The 18,869-nt window shown below is 53.5% G+C and overlaps 5 protein-coding genes across 5 annotated transcripts; 2 read left to right on the plus strand and 3 right to left on the minus strand.

Moving 5' to 3' along the window:
- Positions 1-417: 417 nt before the first annotated feature.
- On the plus strand, positions 418-924 carry MFIFM68171_08132 (uncharacterized protein; the record flags this gene model as incomplete). Its single annotated transcript, XM_071063552.1, has 1 exon — positions 418-924. One exon carries the CDS (start codon positions 418-420, stop codon positions 922-924), a length of 507 nt encoding a protein of 168 aa, XP_070919653.1.
- A 1,280-nt stretch (positions 925-2,204) lies between these two features.
- MFIFM68171_08133 (AB hydrolase-1 domain-containing protein) lies at positions 2,205-2,990 on the minus strand (the record flags this gene model as incomplete). The annotated part of the gene is made up of 1 exon (XM_071063553.1): positions 2,205-2,990. The coding sequence occupies one exon, from the start codon at positions 2,988-2,990 to the stop codon at positions 2,205-2,207; it is 786 nt and encodes a 261-aa protein (XP_070919654.1).
- A 1,056-nt stretch (positions 2,991-4,046) lies between these two features.
- Positions 4,047-5,840, minus strand: MFIFM68171_08134 (AB hydrolase-1 domain-containing protein; the record flags this gene model as incomplete). The annotated part of the gene is made up of 1 exon (XM_071063554.1): positions 4,047-5,840. The coding sequence occupies one exon, from the start codon at positions 5,838-5,840 to the stop codon at positions 4,047-4,049; it is 1,794 nt and encodes a 597-aa protein (XP_070919655.1).
- A 2,309-nt stretch (positions 5,841-8,149) lies between these two features.
- MFIFM68171_08135 (uncharacterized protein) lies at positions 8,150-12,114 on the minus strand (the record flags this gene model as incomplete). Its single annotated transcript, XM_071063555.1, has 10 exons — positions 8,150-8,319; positions 8,370-8,384; positions 8,466-8,565; positions 8,629-8,760; positions 8,857-9,189; positions 9,254-9,510; positions 9,580-10,150; positions 10,226-10,294; positions 10,350-10,649; positions 10,807-12,114. 10 exons carry the CDS (start codon positions 12,112-12,114, stop codon positions 8,150-8,152), a joined length of 3,255 nt encoding a protein of 1,084 aa, XP_070919656.1.
- A 4,399-nt stretch (positions 12,115-16,513) lies between these two features.
- On the plus strand, positions 16,514-18,641 carry MFIFM68171_08136 (uncharacterized protein; the record flags this gene model as incomplete). The annotated part of the gene is made up of 2 exons (XM_071063556.1): positions 16,514-17,481; positions 17,630-18,641. 2 exons carry the CDS (start codon positions 16,514-16,516, stop codon positions 18,639-18,641), a joined length of 1,980 nt encoding a protein of 659 aa, XP_070919657.1.
- Between the last annotated feature and the right edge of the window lie 228 nt (positions 18,642-18,869).

An 18,869-nucleotide genomic window follows, 5' to 3' on the forward strand; every position in this document is an offset into this window, starting at 1 on the left:
TCCTGGTGGTGGCGCTCTGTGTGCATGGGGCTGTTCACCACTCAGGTGCCTCGGATGGGAATTAGGCCGGTTCACCAGCACACTTACTCTCATTTCCCGGACCCAGAAGCGCCGCGTTTCACCCCACCAGAGTCTTTTCCTCTTGGCTCGACGATTCTGCGCTCTTGGGGTAGCACCGACCAATCAATCATGAAGTTTAGCGAATCTGAAGACTACGTAGATTGCCCCCTTTCCATATTTTCGGCTCGATGCATAGTGGTGTATAAGTACGTTGTCACCCTCTTCCAGTCCTGTTGCAATCGTATGTTTCCCTTTTAGTTGCGGGTTTCTTCCAGCAATACATTGGAGGTATAGCATCAGTGGCGGCCTCTTCCAAAGAACACGCTCGGCCCTACCTTCGACTAGGCACGTCTTAGAATGGCCACCCTTCGAACCATCGCCATCGCGTCGCTGGGGCTCCTTCTCTCAGCCCTCCCAAGCACGCTCGCAAACCCAGCCGGCGTGGTCGAGGACCGTCAAATCAGCAAATGCGCCCTGGTCCTTTGCCCGGCCGGAACGGTGTGCACGATCATTGACGGCGGGCCGGTCTGTGTTCCGGTGCCCATTCCCGGCGGCACGCCCTGCGGTAGTAACGTATGCGCCAAGGGCCTCGTCTGCTGCAACGAGAGCTGCGGCACCTGCACCAAGCCAGGTGGCAAGTGCCTCGACGTCATGTGTCCCAAGGCCGAGAAGCGCCAAGAGATACCCCGACCTGGCGAGTGCGGCCCCAACCGGTGCCGCCCGAATCAGAGGTGCTGCGACCCCCTATGCGGGCATTGCACTTTTCCTTTCGAGATATGCCGACCGCGTATCTGCCCTCGGCCTGTGGAGAGGGGAGAGCCTAAGGGAGATGACGACTCGGAGAACATGGAGCGCGCCAACTGATCTTGTTTCCACCCCGTTGCGCTCGGCAGCCTACCTAGGGGGACTACGCTCTGCTTCGGATACTGGAATTCAGTTGACCCGGGGGGGGGGGGACAGGTGAGCCTGGGAGCTGAGGACTTGGGGAGGAAGATTGTTACACACTCGACAGGAAGGCGATGAACCGTGTGATGAGAAAGAACGACGGCCGACAGAAGGAAAATGAATCGTTTCTACCACTCTACTCTGGATGACTGGACTATGCGGAAGAACGTGTCTGATAAGCGGCGCTACAGTTCTCCACGTACCTAACCATACCTCCAGCCCTTTTAGGCTACCCAAGGCTCGGGTCTCATCCGGTAACGGTTGTCCCTTGCCGCATTAACCAAGAAGCTAGCCAACCGAGAAGTTGCTCAGCAGCACAATGTCACCATCCGCTTCAATATCCCTATAGAGTCGGTTCTTACACCACATCTGACCTATCCGTCGAGCTTGAGAAACTGAACGAGCTTAGCAGGGAGCCACCGAGAAACGGAGGGATCCGTCCTGCCACCCCTAACGATGCAGTGCAAAAAACGGTTACTCGGTTCTGAACCCTTTCACCACCCGCGACCCTGCTCATCTGCAGCAGCAGCCATCTGGAACAAATACCGGCACAATGGCTTCCGAATCGAGTGAAGTCTGCGAGGCGATTAGGGCCCGGACCGGAAAGAGGAATTTTAAGATGCAGGTCCGCGACCTGCCAGCCACCGCGTGATACTCCGACCGACCTCGCCGGCAGTGGCGTACGTAGCGGTATTGGCGGAGAATCTCGCGATCTACTGTTGATATGCGTTTGGGTGGAAAACGTTGGCTTCCAGAACGGGACGAGTGAGGGCGGGTCCTCATATTGGTAACCATCCTGGAATCCAGTTCAGTTCCGCTTCTGTCCAATCAAGGCTTCGATTTAGAGACAACAGAATGCTGCCTTGACGTGCTAGTTGAGAGACGTGTGGCAGTTAGAGAGGATCGAGTTTCCGCCCCGCGAATCGGACGACCTGCTGGCGATTTCCAGGTGGAGGATACCAAGCAGGCTGACTGCTGACCGCGAGGCGTCAGGACCGCTACTAAACCGACCCTTGAATTATTACGTCCTGTGCAGTGGGTGCCTCACTCGCCTCCGTGCGCTTTATGTTGTCCAGAATCCGTAAACAGGGCCAATTACGGAGCCATTATGACTTAAGTACTAAAGCGATAAGTCGCGGATATATGATGCAGCATTTTCGCAGTAGCTATCTACCTAAGGTATGAGTACAACCATGACTTCAGTGGATAGCGGCGACCTTATTGATGACATCTACAACCCCATGAGTGGCCGTCAGATTCGGGCAGTGTCCCGTCTCAAGCGTAAATGTCTCGACGCTGCAGCCATTTGCCTGCAGACAATCAACCATGGACTTTTGGTAGTCGAGTGGGATCATCATGTCATTGGTCGCGTAGATGTACGAAACAGGGATCTCCCGCCAGGCGGCATGCGCCAGCTCGTCGGACATGCATTTGGCGTTCCAGCGCAGCAGCGTCGACAGGTACGTCTCAATCTCGGCCTCGGTCGCGCCGTCTTCGCCAATCAGCATAGTCTTGGGATCTCTGATGATAACGCTCTGGTCGTCGGCGATATCAAGGGTAAGCGGCAGCAGGTGCTCGTGGTTGAACTCTTTGACCTTGCCGGCCATGGTGCCGCCTTCGGGCAATGCGAAGGCGCACATGTAAACGAGGTGTGAGACGCCACCGGGAAGGCCCCTTTCAGCGCGTGTTGCCAAGCCTAGACCGTGGAGGGCGTTGGACCCAACCTGGCCTCCGTACGAGTGCATGACGGCAATGATGGTGCGGCCGCTGTTGGCGAGATTCTCGACGACGGACCGGACCAGTTCTGAATCGGCAGAGAGGCCGGCGGTTGGCGGGCGGACTTCGCTCACCGAGGGAAGCCGAGGGACATGCACCTCGTAGCCGATGGTCCGGAGCGCGGTCGCAAGTTTCTCGTAAGTGTCTGGAACATGCCAGGCTCCGTGAATCAAGACAATGGCGGGCTTCATGTTGCCGATGGTGGCCATGGCTGCTGAGCAAGCGTCTCAAGGTGCCTAGTAGAATGGAACTAGCAGTCAATGAGTGATGTGGAGTATGGGCGAGACGAAGGTTCTCTTGAAGGCGTTGGGGGGAGGTATTCAGATTTCCCGGTACTGGTCTTGGTCCGGTTGGGGTGGGCCGGGGTGGAACGCAGGATTGCAGCTCTCACACCGCTCACTCGCTTTCATTCGCTTTTGACTTGAACAGCTGGTTGGTCGGCTCGCTGACGGCTCATTTGCGAAGCTGCAACATCCATCCTTGCGCTCATCGTGTAGCGTACTGATTGGGGCCATGCGGGTTTGTGGCAGAAGCCATGGCGTTGGTGTCGGGAGAGTGCCGGGCAAGCGTTCGCCCAATGGGTATCCTCGGTATACGTTACACATATATTATACTACAGATTTATAAATACCTTAGATGTGGTTGTTCTCGATCTTGCTCAACAGTGTACGTTGCGAGTGACGACACCACTGTTGCATTCCCCTGCAGTGTAATATCTCCGAAGTAGCCTTGCATTTCGCGGAGTCCCCTTTTGCGGTTCTCCTTTCGTGTATAGCAATACCTAGCTAGGGGAGAAGGGGAGGCGGGTTCTGACATCAATGTCACCGCGCTAACCACTTAAACCCTTGTACTCCGTGCTGATAATAGGGAAAATGATGCCCTAGCTAGGTATTAATTACCATTGTTATCGATTGCCTGCGTAAAGCACAGTCGAACTAGTTAAGTATGGTGTCATTAATGTCAAAGATCCCCCGTATCCCTACTAGGGTCTAGTACCTTACTTTATCCATCGTTCAATTTCTTACATTGAAGTGACATAGCTTGTCGCCTCTGGAATGCGCCTAGCGCAAGAAGGGAAGCGTTGGCCGTCGCAGTTTTGATGCTTTTGTTTTCCTCCATTGCCAATATATTCATTTCTGTGAACTCTGCTTAAAGTACCGCACCCTGTTCCCCATTGTTTGACTGGGTGGTTGAGAGCACCCGAGTATTATACACGAGTTCGCAACCACTCCTGAAGTCCCCGACGGGGCGCTCCAATGCCCTATTCACCATCTCCATGGCCCCAACCAGGAGTTCTCCGCGAGCTCCAGTTGTGCGAGGCGAATCCGCCGTTCTTCGTCCGCGGAAGAGAGCGCCTCTAGAGCAGCGATGCTCTCCTCTGGCTTCGAAAAATACGGGTTTCCATCCACCTCGCACTGCACATTCTCCGCAGGCAGCTTCCCCTCCATGAGATACTCGCGCACATGCCGTGCGACACACATGGACGGCACGGCCAATGAACAGTGTCCGTACCCCTTGACCTCGATGATACGTGAGCCCTCAAAGATATTGTTTGCTGACTTCGCGGATACGAGCGGACAGACTGGGTCGTATGTTGTCGATAAAAGAAGCAGCGGGTGTGCCGTCTTGACTTTGTGCTTTGGCACGTAATTGTGTGTCCGCGGTATTGTCCACGCCTGCTTGGAGAAGTAGTAGTCGTATGTGAAGCCGCTGAACACGGACTGGTTGGACAACGACAGTAGCTGGTTGACCAACCCTGCCCGATCCGTCGGCCAATTGGTGGGCCCGGACGTGCCATCGTTGTAGCTGACAAACTTGAGGGCCTCGCCCACCGTTTCCCAAGCCGGCCCCCGGCCGTAGGCGAGGAACGCCTCCGTCGCGTTGCCTCGGAGCAGCAAAGCCAGGTTTCTCGCGAGCTCCCGCCACTTGGCCGGGCGGTACAACACCGGGAAAATGCCCCTGTGCCACACCGTCCAGAAGTCGAGCACCCCGTGCACGCTACTGTTGATGTACACCCCGACGGGTTCATCCTTCAATTTCCCAACACCATCGACCAACCTCTCATGCAGCTCCTCCTCCGTCTCCCCCCCCTCCGCCAACGCACAGTCCTCGGTCCCGGCCTTGATGCACTCGCTCACAAACCCTGCAAACACCTTGTCCGTATCCGTCATCATCTCCCGATCAAGCAACGCCTCGTACCAGTCAAACTGGTTCGCGACGCCGTCGATAATGACCCTCTTCGCCCTCTCGGGGAACATGGTGGCGTAGGTCTGGCCCAGCAGAGTGCCGTAGCTGAACCCCCAGTAGTACATATCCTGCTGGCCGAGGGCGTCCAGGATGGCGTTCATGTCCGCCGCCGTCTGCGGGGTATTGATGTGGGCCGCGTAGGGGCCCATGGTGTCGGCGCAAGCCCGCACGAAGTTGCCCGTCCACGCCCACAGCTCGCCGCTGTCCTCGACGACCTTCTTGGCGCGCACCCGCGACAGCTCCTGCCGCGCCTCGTCCGAGGGGTAGCAGTCGGCGAGCGGGACCGACTGGTTGATGCCCCGCGGGTCGAAGCCGACGACGTGGAAGCTGTCGCCGAGGATGGTGCTCAGCTGCGCGCCGCGGCTGTGGACGAGCGCAGTGCCGCTCGCTCCGGGACCGCCCGGGTTGAGGAGGATGTTGGCGATGGCAGTGCTGGTGGTGTTTTTGCTGCGCATGCGAAGGAGGGGAATGGTGAAGGATTTGTTGTCCGAGGCGTTATTGGTGGTGTTGAAGTGGTCCATGGGGACGGTGATATTGCTGCATTCCAGCTCGTGGTCGGCTAGGGTGCCGCAGGGGGTCCATGAGATGTGCTCGCCCTCGTAGGTCCGGGTGAGTGGTGCGTTATGGTGCGGATTAGAAGGTAGATGGTAGAAGTGGTCAAAGGCGCGGCGGAGCATTACGAACGAGAAGACGATGAAGGCGGAAAGGACTACGGCGCCGCCTGTCGAAGGCCGGCATGACCGTTCGTCTCTCCGCCGGGCATTGAAGCCCGATCGGCGAGACTTGACGAGCTGATTGTGCTCAAATTCCATTGGAAGTGTTACTAGTGACTTTGGACAGCATCAATACGTCTTCGAGGGTGGGAAAGTCGAAGTAGAAGGCAAGCTGCTGACGACGCCCCCGAAAACGCTGGGCATTGGCTGATTCCGGTAGGTCGTTGATTAGACCGGCGCCCCACTTGAGAGAGTCCGACCCCTCCCTCGCTCTCGCTACCTACCTTACCTACCTGTGACCTTACCTTATGTACATAACCTCGGGATGGTACTGTGCGCAGCTAGAGAAAACCTACTGTCGCGCAAAAGCGACGCCGCAATTGCTGCCCAGCAATTGCACCTTAAGTATGACACCTACCCACGCGATAGTGCTTAGAAAAAATGGTATCGTTTCACGCTCAACTTAGCTAAGGTAAAAACGTAAGTTCATAGTTCCTACCACTCTACCTTGCAGCTCGCTGCAGCGAGGACACAGTCTAAGGTACATTAGGGGACTCAGGTCAGAAGCACGACTCAGTAGTTTATCCTAGGACTAGTGCCAATGTGTCTTAATGTATCTTCCCCTTAGACCAAAGAGCAGTCTATGACGCAGTCGTACACATAAGCTCTCGGCTAAGTGACTCAGCAAAGCCCCAGTCTCTGTAAGACCGACACCAAAATCTACACCCCATCTATTACCTTCTTTTTGCCCGGACTGATATACAGGAAGCTACTGAAGTACCACTAGTACTACTACTTTCTGACCCGCTCGTACAGCACTCTCGCCACGTCAACACAGTGCCTGTCCAACACTTCCTACAGCGTTCCGACAACTTGCCGGAAGCCCACAAGTCGGAATGCACTAACAAGGTGGATTCCCTCATCCGCAAGTTTCTCCGCCTCGTTCGCTCCGGTCGACCAAGCTAAGAGGTAAGCAAGAAACGGCGGGTTCTCATAGAGCTTACGGTTACGGAGGTCTCCTACAGTCAACGGGTCCGTCTTCCAATCGTCGAGGAGCAAACAGCTTCGCGAAGGCTCCATCGGATCCGACCGTCCGTGGCCAGCGGAGTGGAATATCTGGCACGACTACAGGTAGTGAAGAACGCTGTATTTACGCAAAACCGGGGTAACGGGATCTATCTTTAGCGGCGAGCAAAGTCGGTTCAACATTTTATCTTCATCCGAAGCAAATGGAAGGATCCTGTTCTTGGTCAAGCCTGGTGTCTGGCGCATAGCAACCAGGAGAGCATAGTTAGATTTTGGCTGTGTGCCGCTTCGACCCTGTTGTCCGCGTCCGTACAATAATGCCTTGACTGACCGGAATGCGCAGGTGTAATACCAGCGGAATGAAGACCTGCATGGGAATGGACATGTTGGGCACTTTGGGGGTCGCTGGAGGACGGGGTCAAGGGTTTTCCGGAAGCTGTCGACGGCGATGGATGTTTATCTTTGGCCATGAATTGAGACCATGAACGGAGGATCTTCTTTGCGTCTATATGTCAGCATACGTAAGGCTAGATGGCAATGTGATACAGAACATGGAGGTGCCTGCATGCCTGCTTGACAAGGCGACCAGCTTAAGCTCAGGTGCCGTGGCTGTGCTGCTCCCTCCCTTTTCTCTTCTTCCCTTTTCCCCTCCTCCCTTTTCTGTCAAGTCGGGGGCATTTCGGACGAGCGAACCGCTCAACAAGGCTTGAAGGCGAAGAAACACCGTTTGCTGCTCGGCAGCTGCGTCTATCGTTTCTTGACGGGCCAATCCCTCCTTTTACGTCTTCTCTTGCTTTTAATTTTTGACCTTTACTATTTTTTTTCTTTGCCTCTTTTCCTCCTTTCCCCGATTTTGAGAGTCCCCAGTTTGAATTCCAGGAAGTTAGCCAACAAACGATCCCAAAGAAAATAAGCAACGGGACAAACGCTTCAAATGTAAAGCAGCGGCGAATCCGCAGCGGATAACCCGACGAAGAAAGGGAGCGTGTGCATGGCGTTTCTGTCCTGGCACCATTGTTCGGGTCCAGGGTACTGCTTGATGAAGGACAAGACACCAAGGGTTGGCCAGAACAGCAGCATACACCGGTTTTGTTCTTCATTAACATCGTGTCTCTGGTTTGTCGATCTACCCGGCGGAACTTGGCCAATAGCCAGTCTTGTCATTTTGCCTAATTAAATGTTACGACTCTGCGAGGCGGTAAGTCGACCTCTCGGAGGAGCCGCTTCCAGATTCGCTCCGGCCACAAACAGGGTAGAAGAGCAGCGTTTCAGAAAAGTTTGGCAGTTAATAAATGTCGGTGTTATTTGGATATATGCGAGGACGGATTGAGGAACTCATAGTTACCCGTACTAGGACACTCGAATCGGGGTAATCCTAACCCTCAAACCATCGACATCAACACCCATGATGTCCCATCATTGAGCACAAGGACAAAGCCCGTCATACGGTAAGGAGTTATGACCTTCTTCCAATACGGTAACATCCTGACTTTAGCTGTGACTTGTTCCTTGTTCAAGATGATACTGGCTTCTTCGACTTCAATAGATGGTTCTGGTGTGTCAAGTACAAGGCCAGTCCAGCCGTGCACAACACCACCGTACCCAAAATGCTGCCAACTATGGCACACAACTCGATCAGCTAATGAAAGTTCATCTGATAGGTGCATTTTTGTGCGAAAGGAGAATGCAGAAACCTACCAGATGCTCCCGCTACCCGCGACTGCGACCACGACTCGGAGTCGGGGGTAAAGTCGTCGATCTTCAGCGCCATGAGAGCGGCAACCCACGACAGCGGCGCCTGTCCAGTTTTTGGACGTCAGAGGCCAGATACTCTAAGTCAGATGAGAGCTGGGGAACTCACAAAGAGCACAGTTGCCAAAGTAAATATGAACAGGATGCTGGACTGCTTGAAGAGCATGTCCGACTGCGCCTCGGAGCTCAAGGCCATATCGATGGTGACCTGGCGCTGTCGCAGGTCAAGGAGCGTCGTAATCTGGACAAGGTCCACCCGTTAGTGAGGTACCGGAACAAGGGGTGCGGTCAATAGGTTGTCTGCCAGGAGTCTGAAGCATCGAGAGCACACGCTTACCGATTTTCGGACCATCTGCGCATCCTTCTCGAGGTGTTTCAGCCTCGCGATGATGTGCTTATCTTCTATCGATCTCAACCCTTCGTAACCCCACTCGTGGGTATTGTAGTTGAGACTCGCTTCCGGCCCCGTCTCGTGGCGGTTCCCGGTCTTTATGGTAAGCATGGTCCGCCCCTGGTCTCGGTATACCCTCCTGATCATGGTGATCTCGCTCAGGATGTCGTCCACCGTAATGAGACACTCGGTCGCAAGCTTGATGGACTGAGAGAAATCCTTGACCAAATGTTCCAGCGCGTTTCTGTACTGTCTGTAGAGGTTTGTCACTTGGCGGGACTGCGCCACACATTAGCGCTTGCAACCTGAACCGACTCGACATTGGGCGGGACATAAACCGTACCACAAAGGCAATCTCAGATGCAAAGACATCCGGGTACGTGTACTCCCTGCCCATGAGCCTGAAAGATGGACGGAACTGAAGACAAGCCTTGGCAATCTCGGCCAGCAGATCATCCGCGTCGAGCTGGACTTTGCGTATCCCGTTCTTCTGCCCGTTCAACACCTTTTCAATCAGACCCATCCAGATCTCACGTGCTAGACGACCTTGACGGCCAGTCTCGTCCCAGAGTTGAGGAAACGACGTCACGACGGTTTGTTCTATAAAGGCAGCACCATCAGGCTTTTTGCGTCCAGTGGGTGTCCGGTTGGGTTAATATCCTCACTAACCGTCAACCTTCCAAATCCAAAACCGGGACACAGTTATGATTCTCTGGCAAAATTGGTCCGTCACGCGAGCAGCCCAAGGAGGATGCCCGAGGCCCGCTTCAAGCTCGCCCGGGCTGGCGTCGTGGTGCGGACCCTGCTCCGTCACGCCCGTCGAGACCTGATGCTCGGTGGTGGTTTTGTCCTTCTCGGCTCGTTGACGGGCTATGAAGCGAGAAATGACCTGGTCGCCGTTTCTCACGTTGAGCTCAGCCTCGCCAATGGATTCGTGGAAGTACTCGTCCAAAGAGACGGGTGCGTCAACCTGGTGGTCGTACGTGAGCCCTAACTTGGCCATGAGTTGCAGGTATCTTGCCTCGGCTTCCGCTGGCGCTCCACCGTCGCCGACCGTGTACTCCTTGATCCTCCTTAGGAATGCCGTTTCGGCATCTGCCTCCGCATCCTTTCCTCCCTTCGTCTTCTTGCTGTCAGTTGTCCCGTGCTCCGCTCCGTCCACGGCCGCCCTCCCTTCTACTTCTTGAGCTTTGGCGCGGTCATAGTAAGGCTGCCGCAGGTCTATGTCAATTATGGGAAGCTTCCCAGTGTTAGTGGCCCGTCGAAGTTGGGAATCAAGACGGTTGGAAAATCTATCACTGGATTTGTAGCCTACCGCCAAAGCAACCATATTGTCTGGTTGATATTTGTTGGGCGAGGAATGGATTTCGCCGTCGCCGGGCCCCTGGATTGCTGTTGGTAATTCAAACTTTCTCGTGCTCTATCTATCTCAATCTTACCTGCCCTGTTTGTCGTGAAGTCTCCGCTCGGATGCTGTTGAATTGGTTCTTGATGAAGGCAAGGATCGACAGCAGCTTCCTTTTCCTGTCAGCGTCGTGTGACTCGTCTGGTATTTCAGAGTCGGTCGAGCCGCCGGAGCTGCTGTAGTCGCTCAAGTCACTCGAGTCACTCAAGTCGCTCATGAGACTCGTTTCGGACCCTGTTTTTTCACCCTCGTCTTCCTGGGTTTCTTCCGCGGCAGCTGTAACGTGATCTTCTTCATCGTGCTGCTGAGAGGCGTACAAAATTTTGAAAACATCCTGGAGGTGAATGGGTTAGTTTCCAGATCTACTTACGTCAGTTTGCCTATGGCACAGGTTGGCGCTTACTTCCACCCATGCTCGCTGCAGTCCACGATTACCTATTAGCTTCAGAGAGGCACAGCAACCTACTGGTACGGATGTTTCCGGGTCTCACATTGTTTGCTGGGAAATGAACCCAAGTTGCGGTGGACCTCTTGGCCTTCCTAATAAGAGGGGAAGTCTTCTCGTCCAGGAGTTCTTGAACGGTCGGTGTGGCGAGAATGAAAGGCCTCGGCGGCCAGGGCCACACAGACGTTCGGAGACCCTGGCGCACTTCTCTCCCCTGGTTGTTGTCAGCCGACCCGGACAACCTCAGCTCGACCGTGTCTCTCGGACGCATAGCGTGCGAGAATTCGTCCCACGGTGGCTCCGCAATAGCTATCTGGTCCCCGCCGGAAGCCGCCGGCATGTCCATTGGTATGCTTGGCTTCGCATCGTGCGAGAGGAGCCGGTCGGCCGCGTGTGTTGCCCCGAATCGTAGGGCTTCATGCAAGGGCGTTGACCCGTCGTGAGCGACGGCGTTAACGTCAGCGCCGTGCACAAGCAACACGTCTACTACTCGAGCATAGTCGCGCGCGCTCGCGATGTGAAGAGGTGTCTTGCCCTTCTCGTCGTGCACGTTGACAGACGCGCCATTAGTGATGAGCTTCTCGACGATATCGGCATCGCCGCGGGCACTAGCTTCATGGATGGGCGTCCTCTTGCCGGCGTCTTGGACGTTCACTGAAGCCCCTCTTTCTATGAGCATCCTGACTGCCTCGAAATTGGATCCCATAGTCGCATAGTGCATGGGTGTTCGCTTCTTGTTGTCCAGGGCATCCGCCATGGCCCCCTTGCCGAGAAGTTTCTCCACGGTGTCTGCCCACCCGGCAGCACAGGCGTCATGGATTACCATCTTGCGGTGACCATCTGGGATGTTAACGTCAATGCCGTCCTGTTCAAGCAAGTGATCGGTGGCCTCGTGACTCCTACTGGCTGCAGCCAAGCGTAGCGGAGTCTGGTGAGACTTGTTGAGGACATTCAGGGCCGCCTTCTTCTCAAGAAGCAGGCCGATGAACTCGACGCTATTCTTTTCGGCGGCTAGATGCAGCGGTGTTGACTGGTCACGACGCACAGCATTTGGGTCGGCGCCGCGCTCAAGAAGAATCCTGCCACTGCCGACATGGTCCTTCCCCGCAGCATGGTGCAGCGGCGTCGACTGGTCATACCTCGAACGCGCATTGGGGTCGGCGCCTTTACCTAGCCACTCCTCAACTGCATCTTCGTCTTCGTCCCACGCATCTGTGACCTCAAGTAATTTTCGCTCCGCTTTGTGGTTGCGCTTCTCTCCGGAAACTTTACGAGTCGGTTCGGTTTCTTTGTCTCTTGCGAGAATCTCTTCCGGAATAGTTGATTCGTCTTTGCCTCCCTCGCCTTCCGACATAATTCTCTGTCTCTGTTTTCTTCCTTGAGTGCACTGTTTGTAGCGGATTGAAAGACCAAAGAAGTCGGGAAGGTCTAAAACAGATCAAGTCGGAGGGTGGTGTTGGAAGTTGTGGGACTTGGAACTCGGAAGTTCGGTTGCCGCGCAGGTATGGCTGCCCGACGTGGGGGTAACCAAGAGCTTGGCAACGAGCTGTTTCACAGGAGCTGGCAGACACCCACCATTGTTGAACAGAGAACAACAACCCTCAATTGACGATCGGCGAGGTTAGAGGAGCTCGGGCTATAGCGACAAGGGTGGAGGGGAGGGCGACGTTTTGGATTTACGGTGTTCTTAGAAAGGTCTCGAGATACTATAACTGTGACACTGCAGGGAGCAAAAGGGGACTCAAGAATAGAGCGTTGGTAGGAGAAAAGAAGAGAAAGTGTGCCTTGTTCTGATCCCAATATGTGAGAGGCTTTGAGCGGTATATATACAAAGGGGATCCCCCTGCAGCTAACTGCGCTCTAACTCTTGGCAGGGCTAAACCCTTTCAGATCGCAATAATAACGTATAGAAAATAGCTGGCTTTCTAAGCGTAAGACTAAGCCCGCTCTCGATGCGGCGTCTAGCTAATCATTATACGCCTCAATCACGGCACCGCATTCCGCAATTCTATCATCTAATGAGCGGCGCGTTTAGGCGCACGCGTTAACGTGAGAGCGGGGTTGTAATGCAAGAGTTGTAGGACCTTCGACACTCAGGAAGTAAAGGCTTCCCTATATAAACCAGTGCTAGAAATATTCTCTCTTGAACTTACCTGATTTAGTAGCTCGCGTCCCGAAAGGGTTGTATATATAGAGCAACACTACGTGGCTACGCCGCATCACCCGCTTGCTCACCCCCGCTCACCCCGCTCGTGCGAAGAAAAGCGGCGAGGCTCACCCAGCTCACCTCCCATTGGCGGGTGAGCCGGAGTCATACACGCAAGAGTGCAATTTTCCCGCAGCTGTCTTGTCTCACCCCTCCCTCGCACAATGCCTTGAATGGTAGGTAGGCGGGTGTTGCCGCAAGCTGTGTTTTCTTTCGCCTGACGTCTCTATTGATAAACGTCCGGTATCCTCGGTACAAGGGAGAGAGGTACAGCGGAGGGGGAAGATAAAGGGAGACAATGAATTGTTCCGAGTACCATGGGAAACTATTGCGGAATATGGTAACTGGCTGCTCTGTGCAATATAGAGCGGTATCCTTGATGGTACTGTCCCGACAACGGCCGATACAGAACCAAGACTGCGACGAAATCAGCTGGGAAATGAAGTCGAACAGACACCGATATACATTTTTTGTTCTTAGAGTAGGGGGTTCCGGCTTAAAGCTTCCTCTCAGGCGTTTAGGTGATTCCAAGAAACAGTACCGAGCGGAGGCAAAGGATATAATACCCCTATTCGGAGCTCATAGCAAGGTAATGCGAAATTTTTGGGGAAAATGAGCTTTACAGTTAGGGGCTGCATTTTCTTAAAGGTATCAAGGAATGTCTACACCGCACTAAATACAACAATGTATATAATACGTAGTCAACCCCTCTCTAAATACTTGAAACTCGATCAAATTTTTCTCCACAGATATACCCGCTCTATTCCACAACCGCATAGGATCCTACCTTTAAGGACTTGTTGTATCTCAATTACAACACCCTTGATAACTATACGCCGAATCCGTAATCCTCGCTCTCAGTGGCCCAACTGCCTGCCTTACAAACTCCAGCACTTGGAGCCAGTTACAAGAGAGCGTTAGGACAACTGCCGCCTACCTTCCAAGCGGCCTAAGCTGTAAGGATCAAGGATCCAAGGGTAGTAGGACCAGAGTGTCCGGGTACAAGCAGTGTATACGCAACGCAGGAGCAGAGTGCTCGTTAGAGGTAGAATGGTGGTCTTATTGAACTCTACCTCCTTCCTAAGCTCTGTCTCTTATCTTCCTCCTTATAACCCTTGATGACGGCTAGGGCTTATATACCCCACTCACTTACCCGTCTTCTTCCCTACTCGTATACTCCTTCGGTACTTATCTAACGCGATAATTGCATGAGTCTGGCTTAGCGTTGTAGTTACTTTTAGACCTGCGTTTATACTGCGGTTCCAAGGCTTCCGGTCCGTACCCACAGTAGCCTACTGAATATTGCAGAACACACACCTACACCCACATACCCATAAAAATAAGGGAAGGGCAAAGACGGCCAAATGCCAGACAGACAAGATAGACAAGACAGGCTAGGCGACACCACCACAAATTGGATCCCTGTAGACTAAACAAGGTCAAAACAACATGTGTAGATAGAGCTCCCTCTGATCAGAGAGAGATCACTTTGCACGTAAAGACAGCTCGTCAATTGAGCCTGTAACAGGTATAGAAAGAGTGCTGAAATTGAATGTAGCTTGTGATGTCCTCTAGCGAACTCTGTCTATGGGAACGATATAGTTTTTATCCACACTACCAAGATTCTTGGTGCCTGGCAGCCTTAATCCCAACCACCCGTGTATCCAACACGTGGCAACTCTACTAGCCGGGGGTGGCAGAATGTAGCTCCCTGGCTACACCTGTGTTCAGTACACCACGTACGCCGGCTGCACAGGCAAGTACACCCACTAATAGGTTAAAGCGGCGGCAACACAGGCGCATCTACGAATGAGGAAATTTTCAATGATTAGTATATTGGGCTGTTATCAGCATGATCCACGCCTCAGAGTTAAATCGCGCAAACCCAGATGCTGCAGCACCCTAGGTTCCAGTGAACAAGTCTGTTCGCAGCGGTAGACGTTGCGACGATGGCCTAGGCGCAAGTCGCGCTACGCAACGGAGCTGGAGCAAAGCGCTGCGTTTTGTGCACACTTGAAGACCGCGAGTATACCTATAACGGACTATCACCGTACAGCCCGGTTGTATGACGAATCTGGGCACTCAGCATTGCCAATCCCGCGTGCAGTGCTGAGCCACAGCTCACCGTGGCTGATTTACCCTGAGCTTTCCCTGACTCTTTTATGAGCTAGGGTGTCCTACACGTGGCCCGTTTGCAGTACCTCCAGCTAGAGTTGCCCTTCAATAGTACATAGACGCGTAATCTGCAAGAAAAGCTCCCAGGCAACAAGTCCAGTTGCAAATTTACGCGTATACTGAGTGTACGGCGACTCGTCCCGCGCACGCCAGAAGCCCCCATAAGCATATGTTACAGTCTTCAGCCGAGAGGGTTCAGGCTGCCAGCAATACACCTGGAGTGTTAGCAGTGTTGTACAAAGGTGGTCGCAAGCACTAGACATACAATCACTCTCACTATAAGTTGTTTGCAAGAAGCTTTGTAGATAATGAATATTGAATTGCTTGCATAAGGAGCCAAGATGTTATTCATTGGGTGTGCTGCTTCTATGTTTTATAATGTTCCTAGGAGCCTTATCCTATAACCCTATAGTACCCTGATCCCTTAGGACTTTGTACTGCTAGTCCTGCATATCCCAATCTCCACAACTAATTGGCTGTTACATTAAGTAATATTCAACTTCTCTTCTGGTATTTTATACTAGTACATTAGTATAGCCTAGTTCAGTACAATCTAGCACTAATATTAGTCGAGTAGGAAATACTAAGACTAAGTACTAGTGTACTAAAATCACAACCCTGGCTGTGACGCAACCTTGCGGCGGGCTCTGACTCTCTTGCTGTGCGGCTCTAATCTCTCGTCCTCAAGCTGCTCATTGCGTTCGGTATCCTCCCCGCATTCGCAGTGGCCTCAACCACGTTTGTCCTTGGGCGAGGTAGGTACTTCCACATGTGAATCGCTGCTGGTCAATCGAATGAAATAGAACTTGGGAGCTGTGAGGCTGGCCAGGACGGTGTCGATATGATGCGGAATGTCCTGTTGGTGTACTGTACATGCGCCCAATTGGGGCCACAAAAGCCTGCATATGCGCAAGGCAACTACAGGCAGTCGGGCCAGCTTGACAGGGCCCTAATTTGCAGGGCGTGCAGCTTTGGCACTGCTTGGCGAAGACAGTTTGGGAAAGGTCGCCATTCTCTGTATAACCAATGTCTGCAAGATGTGAGATGTCCCGTCCAGTAAACTGTGAACGCCGGAATGAGAAGTGCTTCACTTGTGCCAATTAGCCTCTGTGTGGCACAGAATGTCTCACACCTCCGCTTCATGGCTGCCAATGAGCTGGCACCAAGGGCGAGAGCCTGGTCAACATTTGCGGCGCTCTCGGCGGCTCGATTTATTTCTATCCTCTGCCAGTTGGCCAGCGGATGGGCGATCGAGTTCAAAAGCAGTGCAGCCGTTTTCGATTCAGTACCGATCCTTTCTGACCCCCCAATGATGTATCTTTCCTTGAGGAACGAGAGTTTCTAAGCTCACTCGTCGGACCTCAAATTCACCATGATTTTTGTTATCACGGCATTGTTCCTCGCTTCGCGGGTGTGGTCGGCTCCACTTCCCGGGATTGGCAATGTCACCGTCTCGGGGCCCGGTGTCTCGGATCATGGCAAGCCGAACCTTGTCTGTTTCCCCACGAGCCTCATGGACATCGCAATCTTCGTCTTCGTCAACTATCTCACCCACGCCGCCAGCGCTCGACTCCCGCACGGAGCTTCGACCGGGAGAACAGTCAAGGTGATTATCGACAGCCTCTGCTACCCGGTCCTTGGCATTGGATACGCACTCCCCGCCATCGCCCAATGGAGCGTGGGGCTCCAAAAGGGGTTTCCCTGGATTGTCCTCCCAAAGGACAATCTTAAGACAGCACACAGGGCCGGGGCCCTCATCACCGCATGCCGAAATGATGACTGGCTTCCGAATGAGAAAGACGAAAGCTATGAACAGGTGACACTCGAGGAAAACTCTTCGGGCTCGGAGTCTTCGAGTGGCAGCAAAGGCGGAGATCCTCCCAGTTCGAACCAGCAAGAGCCATCCACCACCGCTGCTACCTATGACTGCAAGCTTTCAGACGTTAGCCGGGATGAGCAAAAACGCTGGTTGCGGTTCGAGCCGCCCGACGAACACTTCAACATTTTCGGTGGACGCGAACTACCAACAGGCTACGGTTGGGTCTTTGTTCCATGGGATGCCAAGATCGAACGCCCAACGACGAATGCACCGCTTCCAGAGAAGTCATTGCTAAAGAGGCGGTGGTCGGTATACGGAGACCAGGACCTCGAGCTGCCAGAGATGCCTCTCGGAGCAGAGTACAGCCTCTTCCAGCCCATCGCAGCGGTTATACAGGCGATCTCGGCGGGTATCACGCTTTATAGGACCAGAGGTGACCAACTCGACCGCTATGGCTTCACTGCATTTGGCCTTACTGTGGTGCCATACCTGGTCATGAGCATTGTCAACTTCTTTGCCCAGTACGTTCAAGTTCATCCCATCTTCCCCCGTATTTCCCTCTTGCCCCAATCCCCCACAACTTCCTACTTCTCGTCCGCCTTTTTCACTTATGGTACCTTATGCGCATGGCCAAGAAGTATCTAACACACTGTCTCTCTCTCCTCCCAGCTTCGCGGTGCCCAAGTATAGCGCACTCTACATCGTCCAATCCGATATCCTTGATGAAGCGACATTGCGGCAAGGCGACAAGATACCCCGTCGCTGCGTTGTGGGCAGACTACCTTCCGAGAAACCATCCCAGGAAAGACCCCAGGTTAAGATCAAGAGGGAGACTCGTAAAGATGGACTGGTGGTGATTGAAATCGTCAAGTCCGAGGAAGCTGAGAGCGCCGAGCCCGAGGACGGGTTACCTATCCCTGGCAAAAAAATGTTCATCCCCTCAACCCCTACGGTTATACCGAAGGAAACATCCGGGGGCAGCGCCAAGGAGAAAGCTGAGGACAAGTCCAACGACGAACCCAACGTCAATGTTAAGCACGAGATCGAGCAAGTGTCTACGGCTAAGCCCGATGCCGGGCCTGAACCTTCGCCTACACACCGGATCATCCTATCTCGGTTCCCTAGTGTTCAGTTTAATGACGACGACCCAGGTAACAACGTAACCGACAGCGTGGCAAAGAGCGACAAGCCAAGGGCTAAAAAGAGACCCATTGGTCGCAAAACCATGGGGGCCTTGCACTGGGCCATCGGTCTATCCTCCCTCGTCATCATTGCCGCCGTCTCCCAGATGCAGCTCGGCACCGCAACCAAACCTAGGTGGAAGGACATATTCATCGTGTGGCTGGTCTTTAGTTGCCTCAGCGCCGTCGCCACCCATATGGTCCTTGGCGTCTCGAACCTCCTCCTCCTGGGCTGTTTGTGGGTTGTTCGGCAGGTCTATAATTTCATCCAGGCAACCTTCAGTGGCGTTGTGCACAAGTGTCTCGACATGTTAAGGCGGGAAGCCAAGGACAAGCGCCAGAGACTCAAGGCCATACACCAGAAGTCTCACGATACCTGGTGGTCATACACGGACGATGTCATCATGTTCATCCTCAAGTTTGCCTTCTTCTTTATTCTTCTTGTCATGGTCAGCCAGCAACTGTTGGACTACGGAGATTGCACCTACTTCAGGCCTTGAATGTCATCGAGTTGAAACTCTTTTTCCTATGTATTTGATGGCTCTTCTTTAGGGATCAATGTCTGGACAAAGGTGGGTTCAGGAGAAGGGGGGACATTTAGGTCATCACAACCAAACCCTCTGGAAGCCAAAGGCTTGCAAACCTGCAGGGACTTATGCAACTGCTTATGCTATTTTAAGTTGTATTAGTAGTAGTAGAAGGCTGTGGAAGCTCTTACATAGCCCATA

The sequence above is a fragment of the Madurella fahalii genome, assembly GCF_045866475.1.
Source record: "Madurella fahalii IFM 68171 DNA, scaffold_4, whole genome shotgun sequence".
NCBI lineage: Eukaryota > Fungi > Ascomycota > Sordariomycetes > Sordariales > Madurella > Madurella fahalii.